The sequence below is a fragment of the Aulonocara stuartgranti genome (genome assembly GCF_965226115.1).
Source record: "Aulonocara stuartgranti genome assembly, chromosome: 16".
NCBI lineage: Eukaryota > Metazoa > Chordata > Actinopteri > Cichliformes > Cichlidae > Aulonocara > Aulonocara stuartgranti.
Window position 1 is genome coordinate 18,549,218 of NC_138952.1, and position 13,209 is coordinate 18,562,426.

The 13,209-nt window shown below is 39.6% G+C and overlaps 1 protein-coding gene across 1 annotated transcript in view; it reads right to left on the bottom strand.

Moving 5' to 3' along the window:
• The window catches only part of gpm6bb (glycoprotein M6Bb), a 29,184-nt gene extending 16,346 nt beyond the window's left edge, over positions 1-12,838 (bottom strand). Inside the window, exon 1 of the mRNA XM_082508403.1 lies at positions 12,676-12,838. Within this exon, the coding sequence (XP_082364529.1) occupies positions 12,676-12,679 (4 nt within the window). The 5' untranslated portion in view covers positions 12,680-12,838. The remainder of the gene's footprint in view (positions 1-12,675) is intronic.
• Positions 12,839-13,209: the final 371 nt, after the last annotated feature.

Here is a 13,209-nt window from a genome sequence, read left to right on the forward strand (position 1 = left end):
TATTGGGGACATGGCCTCTTCAATAGGAGGATACCAAAACAGACAGTACGTGTGAAATCTAAGGAAGCATGCTAACCAAGCTTAGCTGATAACTTATCAAATTTGGTCACTTGTGGCTCCGAAATGGAGCCTAGATGTTAAAATAGAGGCTTGAAATACAAAGATGGTGTGCAAAGGTCTTGAGGTTCACCTCATACTTTTACATTTTGCTTCCAAGGAGCCAGACGTTGTCGTAATTTTTAAAGTGGTCTTGAGCCATAGTTCTTCAGGCCTTCTGAAGGCTTTTCTTTGGACATTGTCTGCACTTTTTTCACTCATTTTCAGTCCACTCCTTGTACCTGAGCATTTTCAGAATGTTGACAGAGAACAGAATAAATGACAACCAACATCCAAAGAAGACATTTGAATGTCCTTAAAGAAGCTGGGAGAACTGGGCGATGACCAGTGTTAAGGTGCCATAAGGTCATTTAGTTTGTCCACCAGATACCGGTACTGGAATTATGACATTACAAAGTGAGTGAGATACGATTAGTATTACTTAAATACTGCAGTTATCATCAGAAACGATATAGTGTCAATCCTTTGAATGTTGACTGGTGGTGCTTTTACAGCAATTAAATTTAATAAAAAAAAATGTCATACAAAGTAGAACTCAGTATATGAGCTGAACCAAATGAATAAAGCCCAGAAGAAAGGCTGCACTCAGCTTTACCTAAAATACTAGCAGGCTGTGAGAATAATCATGTGAAAGCCTGAGTGCTGCAAGCTCAGATTCAGTGTGGACACAGCGCCACGCCCCTACTTGAGGACACAATCTGAATGATGATGAAGCTCATACAAATGTGGGAGGCTTCATTGTGGGTCAACCTTTCATGGTGTGAGACTCGGATCGTGAATGCTCGCCAGTGTTCAGTCACCCATGAAGACCTGCACCCCTGCTTGGCTCACACTATGGAAGGAGTTCTCATGGAACCAGGTCTGTGCCCAGGCTCAAGCACTACTTACACCCATCAAAGGCCTGAGAAAGCAGGCTCACCACACGAGAACAGAGGAAGACAGTTTAAACCAAATGGGCATGTGGCATCAACTATGTCAGAAATAACTAACTGTGAAGGTTAACATCTGTTGTAAAGGTGAAGAAAAGCAAAACCAAATGGCGAGCTGGTATTTTGTGGTGCTCATGGAAAAAACTTCAACAATCAACATCTTTAAGCTTGAGATTCTTGTGAACTTTGTTTTGGTCATTTGTTGTAGTCAGTGAGTTTCTCTTTTCTAGTGGCATTAGTGACCTAGTTTTAACCGCAGTCCCTCTTCGTATCTCAATCTGGTTTGTATGTGTGCCTTTATGTATGGCATGAATCCAGGTTATTGATTGGTACAGAAGCATGGCACAGCAAACCCATTATGCAGATCCATTCATTTGTTTACTGACCCATTTTCATCTGCTCTGGGAGTCTACAGAGAAACAAAAGCCATACAAATTCTCTGACATTTACTGAACAATCAAACATATGATTTATTTGAAAATCCAAAGTTTTGTATCTAAAAGTACATCTGCTCCTGCCATATTATGATTACATGAGACAATTCAATCTATATAAGGCTCTGAGTTGTTTTACTACTACTACTTCTACAAAAAAAAAAAAAAAAAAAAACCTCAGTGGAAAAAATGATTTTAACCAAAACTCATTATAGAAAGACATGCTCTCCACAAAACAGGGAAACCACAGTGTTTTTTTTTTTTACTTCCTCTTGGCTTTTTTGAACAAATGAAAATCAATTTTTTCCCCCCTAATAAATTCAGTGTTTGAGCGGGTTCAAATTTGAAAGTTATCAAATTCTTTAATGGTGCAATTCTTAAATAACATCTTGGTCTTGGATGTTTTCTGTCATTCCAAATGTCTGTAGTAATTAGTAAGATCCAAAGACAACTTGTGTCTAGGGCTTTGTATCAATTAATCCTTTGATAATAATCCAAATCCTGGGGTTTTTAAATGTCAGAAATGGCACCAATCCATAGGTTCCTTTAAACACAATGACTGATAAACAAAGATACTCTGCAATCTCATTTAAACAGCGTTTAAGATGATATTCTTACCAGATGTTGTTGAAGTTGAGCCTTAATTTGTTGACCTTATGAACACAAGACTTCGTTTCTGTAACCAACCATTACCCAACCTCAAAAATAAGGTCTTAAAACCAATCCCTGCATTCATTGGTGGTTTAAAAATACCATCCCATGGATCAATGCATTGTTCCTCACGCAGGAATTCCACCACAAGAATACAGCTGTTCATATTTTGTGCAGCACGGTAGCAAAAACTCAACCATGCCATTCAATTTATAACACTGTCAGAGACATACTTAATATCTTGGTATAAATGCCATCGTACAGATTCCAGATTTATTTTTTTCTCTCTGTATTTATTGCAAGCAAACAATGTCCATTGGTCTTTGACTCAGCACTTCTCTAATTGCATGTTTGTGTTACTATCGTGTCAGGGCTGGATATGGAGCAGCACTCACTCAGAGAAGCCTGGCAGCCATGTTTTTCCTCTAAAAGTGACTACACAACCCTGACTCTCTGGCACCTCCGTAGCCTATGTGGTTTTGGCCTAAGTGTTGGAGGTAGAGTAAAAGACACAGATTCTTTGTATTATCCAGGCTTTCTAGCGTACAGTACTTTGGCTACCGTTATCTTGGCAGTATCAAATCCTTAAGAATTTTATAATTTCAGTCTGGAGTCAAAACAGTAAATCAGTGCCAGGAACCTTAAACCAATGATAAAATGATACAGAAACACATACACATCATATTTTAACGATATGTGCTGGCATTACTGTTTGTTCTTCTTTCAGCGTGCACTAAAACTTTTAATGATATCTGTGGTCTGGAAGAGGCTTTGCTATCTTTGTGTTCTGCCTCAATCAAGTTATGAACCCAGTCAACCAACAAGAGGTATGTCCAGTCTCAACTCCAACCTCCATTATCTAGTTTCCTAGACGGATATTCCAGGGAGTAATGAGAACACCAAGAGTTCCCCAGAACATTTTTATATGACAAAAAAGTTTTAAAAAGCTGTTGAGGTTTTCCATGTTTTCAAATGATACAATAACAACACCATTAAGCAATTTGCTTTGACACTAAAGTAACATTTTGTTTAGTGCATGCCTCTCATTACCTGACTCCTCGGGAGGAGGTGAAACAAGCTGTTGTGATTTAAGAAATAATCATTTTAATAGTTAAATTCAACTCAATGTAATCTCAATGACATAAATTGATGTTAGCATTAGCATTAGCATTATAACATGGTTGAAGGGTGTTTTTCCCAGTCTGTCTTTACTTCTTTTTTTAAATGTCAATTTATTGGCTACTCTAAATGCCGGTATTAACAGATTAGCAAATAAGTAAATCTGTCAGGCTCTAATTCGAAGTGCTTTATATACGCAAAAATCTGAACTATTCAGAAACTAAAAATTACAAGAGGAAATTACCATAGAAATCAAGACAAAATAAAACAAATAGAAAAAGTTAGTTGAGGACCAAGAGCAGTTGGTAGTAGTAGTTCAAGATGCCCCAGTAAAAAATAAAATAATGATTCTAATCACAATATTTGATCTACTTTTCAAACTAATTTTGATTTCTGCCAAACCTTAAGTAAAAATGTCTACATGTTTAGTTGTTAGCTACTCCTAATCAAGTCTTCCAGGCAATCTTTTGCTGCCATTTGCTGAAAATGGCAGTATGCTAGGGCAGAAAACCACAACCAAAATCACTGAGCTCATCACTTAGGCTTGAGCAGCAGCTTCTTTAAGATTCTCCTTATAGACTAAATGCAGTTATGGCTCCAAAGGTGTATACTACTAATCTTATCGAACCAAGCTAGTTGAAAGGTCCATTAAACTGCGCTAAGATTAAAAATAAATCCCACAGGACTTCTCTTAGGGGTGTTAATCCTTTAAATACAATGCCTATCACTGTAAGCATGTTTATATTTAGCCTAGAATAAAAACTACTAAGATGCTTTCTTTGTTACTTAAGTGACTAGACAGCAGTTAAGTTTAATTATAAGGAAATTAATATGGTAGTGAAATTCTGGAACAATTCTGCTGATGACTGATGATACTGATGATACTTCTTCTGTTTGTTTATTTTGTATTTGCTGTCATCTGCATGTGTCTTTGTACCAGGAAATAATGAAATCCCCGTTATAAAAAACCCCCAAAACGTTTCATTTCTGACCATTTAGTCAGTACACAAAACATGCAAGACATAAATATTAGCCAGACATTGGCAAATATCATTTTATTTGTAATATGTAATATAATATAATTACAAGTAGTATAATTGAATTATATGAATTACATTAAAATAAATGAAATTATTTTTCCTGAAAATGAACAAGCAGCTACAGTTATTTTAGTTATTGACGATCAGATGCATGACTAAACTGACAAAGGCATATCTTTTGAGATTAATGGAAAATGCTGATGCACACAAAATTTAGAGTATTACTTCAAAGGATATTTGTCAGGAAAATCAAGCCCATCTTGTAAGGATGTCTAGAAGCAGCAATAGATTTTCCCTTTTGATGTTTCACGGTCCATATGTCCCTCTTAAACTGGTGAGGACCTGACAACACAAACGTTCTCACACTTCAGCTGCTGTGATGCAAATAGCACCGTGGCTGGAGACTTTCGTATTCCTACTTGTTGCATAGAGCATACGCATATGAACACACGCACATGGACACAATAGAGACATAAAGAAACACGAAGACAGCAGACGAGACTCTACAGCTATTTCTGGGGTTGCCTCCTGTGCACAGTTCCTACCCTCCTCCGTGTCTCCCCCGGCGGCTGGGACCTCTTGCTTTGCATCACTCCCACCAATCCTATTGTCCTCCGCCTCATGCTGCCAACCTCCAACCCCTGACCCAAGACTTTACCCTTTTCAAACTCTCTTGCTTCGCCCCCTCCAACCCTTATTAGATGGAACCTTCTTCTTTCAGCTCATTCAGACCCCTTCATGTCAGGATTCACTGTGAGCACTATGACAACAGAGAAGCCAGAACACATACTACTTTAATACCATTGTTACATGAGGCTCCTCCACTGTCTCAAAGTCCCACATCCTAGGCTGAATCCTGGAAGGATGTGAAAGTTGGTTGCAACCTGAATCTGATACTTCCAGCCCCGCAGAGATGCGTTCTTCCTTATGTGGGCTAAGTGCTTAACAATATGCAGTAAGTACAGAGTATCACAGGAAAGGAAGAGAAGTTAATCTCTCTAGTAACTGTATACACTCCATTCTTGCTGACCTCTGTGAGCAAGGGTCAGTCCATTACTTTATTGCTTTAAGCACTAATTAGCAGTTTTCCACCAGCATCCTGCAACATCCTGTTGATCCAACTGGACATTACAATGCGTCTCAGCATATTATCTATGGCACCATTTGTGACGCTATCTTATTATCTGTGAGTAAACACTAACCATTTCCAATGTTTTATCCCATGATTATGTTTTGCTCTATGCAAACCAATAATGCATAATGCTTTGGTAATTGATCATTAAACATATTGCGCTTTTCATTTCTATAACTTTGCATTATTTTAGAGATTAATAACTGTCTAAAGTGCTTTTCTTGTACTTTTTTGGCACCTTGTTTTTGGAGATATGAGAGCTCTCAGTGCAGCAGGAAACCAGACGAGTTACTCACATGTTATTGAACACATTCAAGTCAAATTACAACAATAAAAGCAGAAATATTGGCTATGAAAATGCAACACATATAAATGTGATCCATGTGACTAGGGGGTCTAGTTCCAAATATGAGGCATGTTAAGCATACACCAAGTATTTCATAAACTTTTCACACATAAACACATGAGATCTCATAGGTTCAGTTGCTTAAAGTTTACTCTGTACATTAAATAGGATTTTTTTCCAACATTATTTCCACTTTCTGCTGCTCTATGGTTACACTACTGTTTTCCCATACGGTAGAGGCCAAAAGCTAAGATGACTTATGAGACCTCTCAGTGGTGTAGCTATAATATTCATACAGCGAACTGATCTCTCCTCTGGTCTGCGTGTGGTTATAAGGTCAAGCTGTTTTTCAGACAGAAACATCTGGGATTTCCTCTACCCCAAAGCTGCTGTTCTCTATTGTTTTTCCACATATAGTAAAGCTACGACTGGCTTCTTGAAAAACAATGAAATGTGCACATGGTAAAAGACTCAAGTTGTGTAGTTCAAGTTAAATTAATGTCAAATCTAAACTTCAGTAATTTAGTCAAATTGAAATCCATCTTTTCAAACCTTCAATCAGTCTGAGTGTGAAAAGAAAAAGCCTTCCCCGACATTCTCCCCGAGCTACTGGGTTTCCTGCAGCTGTCGCTTCATAAAAGATCAGCCATAGCTGATTTTCATTTGCTTGGCAGAAGTGCCTCTTCCCATCTATCATGCCTTTCTCTGGAGGATAATAAGCAGACAATGCAAACTCTCACTTGGAAATCTTTCACTTGGTCAGGAAAATGATTCCTGGCAGTAAAGAATGACTCCTCTTATCACATGTGGCACCCAATCAAAACAACATTAGCAAAGAGGAGTCATGTGCATCTCCTGCATCTTACATGAAAGCAACAAGCTTTGATAATCAGCTTGAACAAGATTTTCTTCTGCAACAGCAGCACGATGGAAAAATCTTAATACCGGTATATTAAATATGACTTTACACATAATTCTAAAAGGCCAATAAAAAGTCATAAAGGATTGCATGAGTGTTCATTTAAATTCCTGCTTAATTCATCCCAAGCGCAGCACTTGGCTGCATCCCAGTGGTCCCAGGCTGTCTGGCAAGGCTCTTCATATGGTGAGCATTTCTCATTGGTGTGCTGGGGTACCCCAGATGCTTTTGTCTTACGGTTGTTTAGCAGCTGCGTAAAAGCACTGAGGACAAAGGCCTATCTGTGGAGGGTTGAATACACTCAGTGGGCACACAGCCAACAGCTCAACCCTATAGGCTCCCACAGTTGAAAAGCGGACTAATATATTCAACTCTCACTCCTGACAGATGATCTTACGGTGAAATTAGCTGGAGGCACCTTTATTTCTTTTCAATTCATCTAAGTAGTTTTACATTTAAACCGTGGCCCACAAAAGCCTATTCCCAATTGCTTTCCAAGTTTAAGAGAAGTAAAAACACTGAAAAATGTAACCAATGTCATACCTCTTCACTAAGTTCCACAAAATTTGGTTTGCTAGTTTTGGCACAATCTAGGCAAGCAAATAGCACTAAAACCATACATTGGCTTTTCCCCCAAGTGATAACCTCTGTAGGTTGAAAATCAAACCTAACGCAGTTCCTCTAATGACCACAACACTGGCTCAAAAAGTCAACAAATGCAGACTTCAAATGTTAAAATGGCCAAAGTTACAGCATTTAAAAGCAGTCAATAACTTGAGTTTTTCATGAGTTAATTTCTAGTATTTTATTAGTTGTTATTTAGGATTAAAATTATCAGGTATGTGTGCCTGTGCATGGCATCCATATGGTTTATGGAAACAGCTCACCAACCAAGCTCACTAGCTAAATGATAACTTCACCCACTCCTTCAAATATGGTAACTTCTGGCTCCAAGACAGCAACTGTGAGGGTTTTAATTACAGAATCACTAACTAATGGGTGTTTTATAGTGATCGCTCCTTGGAGAGAACATAGAAAAGGAACTTGCACTTAAGTGTCCTTAACTGGTACACTTTCTAACACTTGCTAACTCAAATCTTTTATACACTCAAGATATAGATCTATCTATATATATAGATATATATATCTATATATATCTATATATATAGATCTGAAGTTCAGTCCCCCACTGCCACCTTTCAGTTAATTGTACTGGTTTGGACAAATGGAATGGAAATAGTATTCCAAAGCTACAGCAGGCTAAGACACTTGTGATCAACCAAACATGTCTACATAGTCCAAATATCTTATTAAACAAGATAAATTTGTTTAAACCACAAACTCAGTGAGCCTGGAAAAATCCAACATCTCTCAAAGGTGGAGTGCTCAAAGTAGCTATGGCACCTGAAAGCAAACTGTTTCTAGCCGTTCCAAATTTCCACGAGCAATGTTTGGGTGAGAAGTCACACTTTAGAGACAAGACAAGAAGTATGGGTTTCACATGCTGTTTGGAAAATGTTCATGCCTGAAACATTAGTTAAGACAAAAAAATAGCCCTCTGTCAAAACAACTCAAGACAACCGTGTTTTGCACGCACGAGCCCTCCGTTTTGTATGTTTGGCATCTCCATATTTAACTGCCAATACAGCTTCTAAAGCACAGACTGAATTTGTCCTTTGAGTTCATGTCCTGCTCTAAAATTTCATTTTAGTGATCAACCCATGGCTCCAAACACCGAGCTCATTGGTCACCGTTCAGAGCTAGCGTAGATATCTAGGCTTAGTCATACTATTCTGTGTAAAGTAATCAGTCACCATTCCACCTCACTTGCATTACAATCAATTCACTTTTTTACCCATAACTCGCATTGATAATTGATTATTCTGGGAAAGCATTGTTGACTATTTCAATTCCCTGCTCATGTGACACATAGAAAGTGTATCAAACCACATGCAATGAGTGTTTTTGTTTTTAATGTGCTGTGGAAAATGTGGCCATCTAGAGCAGTATGGTGTGGTTTACTGTAGATAGCAGAAAATGCTGCACTGGGGCCAAATGCCTACTGGATCAATGAGTAAATGTTCATCAGCTGCAGCGTCTCTTTGCTTTCCCCGAGCCATTATCTCCCAAAGGCCTTCTGGAACAGTCATCTGACTCTGAACAAAACACTGATACAGATTGCTACTCCACTGGCAAATATCTCCTCTACACTCTGCATACATGCACTAATGCCAGCATAATGCATTTCCAGTTTAACTTTGTTAATCATGGGTGTCTTTCTGAAGTCTAGCAGAATAGATAAAGGCCAGATTGTATCCTTGGCATATTTTGTTTCCAACACTGTTGCTTGTGCATATCTTAAAAGCTGTTTCCCCCCCTGCACATAGAGAGTATTTTCAATGCCATAGAGTTTTTAAAGCATATGGCAGAATGACACACACATACACTTGCCTTCCCCTTCTGTTTTACTGTGAATAGGCTTTTAGTAAAAAGTGGCGAGGGACATGCTTGAACAAGGATCCCCACTCATGAACGTCTATTCTTAACATCTAGTGTCACAATAGTCAATGGCTCTCTTTGTAGTCGAAGGACTTATTAGCGCAACAAATTAACATGAGTGCCTGGGCTAACCTGGCTGTCAGGAAGCAAACTAAAAGCAACTAAAAAGGGACATAAATGGGTTGAAGATGAGAAGAACTGGAGATATCAGAGGGCACAAATTAAACCAGGAAAAGGGGACAACAGATGGAGTCTTGGTTGCACTAAAAAGGCATCTTTTGTGAGCTTCATGGGCCTCAACCGCTGTACAATTACCAAAGATGCTCAGTCACATGCGTCGCCAAATGGAAAGCAGCCCAGAAATCATGTAACTATGACAGCAACTGCCTCATTATGCAGGGTATTCACAGTAATTAAAGATTGAAAGCTGAAGACAAAGGGATATTTAATTTCTGATGGTGATATAAAATGTGGGATTAGTTGTAATGTTTGAGCAACAAACTTTATATAGACTGAGCTGCACTTCAGACAGTGAAAATCTATGGGAATTAACAGCAGAATGCTTTGGCTTACACAAGCAAACACAAAACAGCAAAGTTCAAATTTGCTCTTAGCACTCTTTGAACATCTTTGCGGTGACTCATTCTCACAGTCCTCTGGGGGTTTTTTTTTTGGGGGGGGGGGGGGGGGGGTGTTTTCTGTGCATATCTTGGGAATAGAAGGATGTGTATATGACCACCACCACGACCGTGACTCAACTAAAATTAGGGGCAAAATAGAAATCTAACTTTCTGTTATTGCTCAACCATCAGTTGACAAGTTTCTGGTTCAGAAAGTGCAAAAAAACATCTCTGCTGGCACGGGATTAGTAGTTTAAGGGTCTTTTCCCTCCTCAGACTCCGGACGCAAGGTCACAGCGCACACAGTTCACCACATGGGTTTGTGACAGTATGTGTGACACTGCTGATGTGTAATTAGACACTTTCCAAACAGCATCCTAGGTCTGATGTAGACAGAGCACACACAAGTCACACCCAGCTCCCGTGTTTTTGGGTCATCAAAACACAGGATCGATTCTGTTTAAGCCTGGAAACTTCCTGAAAGCGTTAAATGTTCATGTGAGTCAGTGCAAACTGAGCCATGAAAGTACAGCAAAGAATTTAACTAAAGACACATTTAAAACTGTCTGCTATGATTATCTCTTCTTTTCTTGAATTTCTCAATAACAATGACGTAACATTTGGATCTGTTTAGCGACCAGCCTTGATGAACTTTTCCACAAGGCCTCCACAGTGAAAACAGGACACGGAGACTAGAAGCTTCACAAGTTTCCACAAGAAGGAAAAAAAAAAAAAGTTGCTTTCTTTTTTTTTTTTTTGCTATCAGGATCAGGCTCCAAGAAGAACAGACACTGTGTTATGTTAATCAAATAAACTGCAAACGCGAAAATGTTTTTCCAAACATGTCTTAAATCCGACCAGTAAATTTAGTGAAAAATAAAAATAATCTTTGCTTGACATACTTGTTCACAATAGCTCAAGGCCTACAATCTGCATTAAAGAAAGTTTACCGGACATTTATGCATGACATGCTTTTCTTGCTAAAAACAAGTGCGTGTTCATCACATGCGTGATAGACGTCTGTCATCTTCATGCCAGCACTCTTCTTTTAGATGTTTGGCTCAATGATAAATAATCAGCAGAGCCAACACTACAGTTTCTTCCTGTTTAGTTATCAAGGGAGCTAATAGCAGCCAACTACTGCTCGCTGGGGTAATAGTCACAGAACTAACACCAAGAACTTATCAAGTTATTTGCGGAAAATGTCTTCCTGTCTTCCTCTGAATAGAGCTGGAGGAAAGCCAAGTCATCCTCCCACAGTCTTCACACAACCCAGTTCACTGTTAAAATCATTCGGGGGCAAGGACAGAGGAGGATCTCTCTGAAAAACTTGTCAGGTGGAGTTCACCAGAAAAACCAAATTAGACATTTAGTTACACAACCACTCTATGACCGCTACACTCCGTAGTCTTACACACATTCGGTTCATGATATCTATTCGAGGCTTTTTACATGTGATCCTTTTTGTGTTTGCAATTCTTCTTGACACGAAACAAAGCAAATCACTGAGAGGAGCACAAAGCACTTCTCTGATTCAACCAAAGGGGACTTTTTACAGCATCTAACAAGTCTCCAAATCAATCTCCTCATGCGCACAACAGGCTGTCGTGTATTTTCTGAAAGGGCCACAGAGCATATTTGAATATAAAATGAGAGCTTTAGCTAGTGGACAATGCATAAAGGTTGATTGCCATGCAGAGTAATGTCCTCTGTGAGACACTGAATAAGGGTCTGTGGGGAATTAGTTCACAGGGCATCCGCTAGGCAACTTGCAATTCAGTGAACTTCTCTCTCTACATTAAGAGCCACTGAAGTCGCACAAAGGAGCAGCTCCAAATTAGGAGCACAAAGGCGCTTCTGTGATAGCTTCATAGCGAATTAATGAGCACTGATACACATTCTCACACAGTGTCCTTCCCTGGCCTCAGCTGCACTGTGACAAACAACACATGGTATTAAATGTTACACAGACCCAATCCAGCAGCTCAAAATGGCATTAATGGCCACAATTATTTAGCTGTTTAATATCCAGCGCAGTGCAAGCTGAGAACATTTCATAACTAACATTTAATTGTTTTGGATGTGTTGCCAATTTATCACAGTTTTAACGTTATTAAACATCCATGGCATGAGCCCCTCATTCCTCCCTGGAGCCCCGCACCCCCAGGTTGCGAGCACAGATGGCAAACACTTGGTACCGTCTCAGCTCAGCCCTTCAGATAGCAATTACAAGCTCTGGCACAACACAACAGCCGATCATGGAGCGTCTGACAAATGCAATATGCTGCTTCGAGTACATTTTAATCAAGCTTTGCCAGTAAAACACGCTGAGCTGTTTGGATGGGAGACGGGACAACAATGACAACCTTTCACCTCAATCAGCGCAACGTGATCAATCACCGCTGACCAATGTGATAATCGAGGACTGATAATGAAGGGCGTGGCCAAGTGAAAACTTTTAATCAAACGTTTTCCCCAAACAGTTCAGCCTCTGTGGCCCTTTTTTAAAAAAAAAGTTAAAAGAGAAACAGTGAAGGCAGAAAACTGAACTGGACTTAACACCTCCGCAGACTCGCTCAGAGTTGACTGCAGGAATCCTGACAGTCCTAATCTGTCTAATCGCTTTCCACAAGTTGCTTCAGCAGGCTGCTCTAATGCCGATTCTCATGCAACCGGGTCAGGTAAACAACGTCCTTCTGTGGCACTAGTAGCAATAGTAAAATTTCACTTATGCGTACTTTTAAACAATCCGTGCACCTCGAAAGTTAGAGCCAAGTGTGATCTATGCTGTCATCACAAAAACAAAAACAAAAAAAAAAACAACAGGCGTTCATTACATCCGTCGCGAACATCTGTTGGTAAAACTTACCCATTTTTCCAAGTTTTCCTTGGTTGTCTGAAGTTTCGCTATCAGCTGAAAGTTGAGCCCCAGCTACACTGATGTTGCGTCCTGGGATGCACACACTGACCGCCTGGCTGCTCCAAAACTCAAGGCTGTCCCTCTGGAGACAGCCCGGCTTACGTCACCACAGAGGGGATTACTGATGGGAGGACGGAGTTCACTCAGCCTGCCCCCTCCCTCATCTCTCCCCAGTGCAGAGCATTAAAAAAAAGTTAGCTCTTTACTCTCGGTGAGCAATTTTATCTTGACGTATTTGTGCGCATAAAGCCCCATATTGCGCATAGTGGATGGGTTATCGCCAACGCTGTCGATTAACTGATTAAATAAATAATTCAATCATGATAACAACCTACTCTTGAGCCCCAAAATACAGAATAACGAGCTATTAGGACGCATGAGTCAAAATGAGAGGCCAGAGGTCACCAGAGGGGAGTGATTTCCTCTCCCGTACCCTGTTACATGGCTAATCGCTTGCTTTACAGACAAGGGTACTTGTAAGGT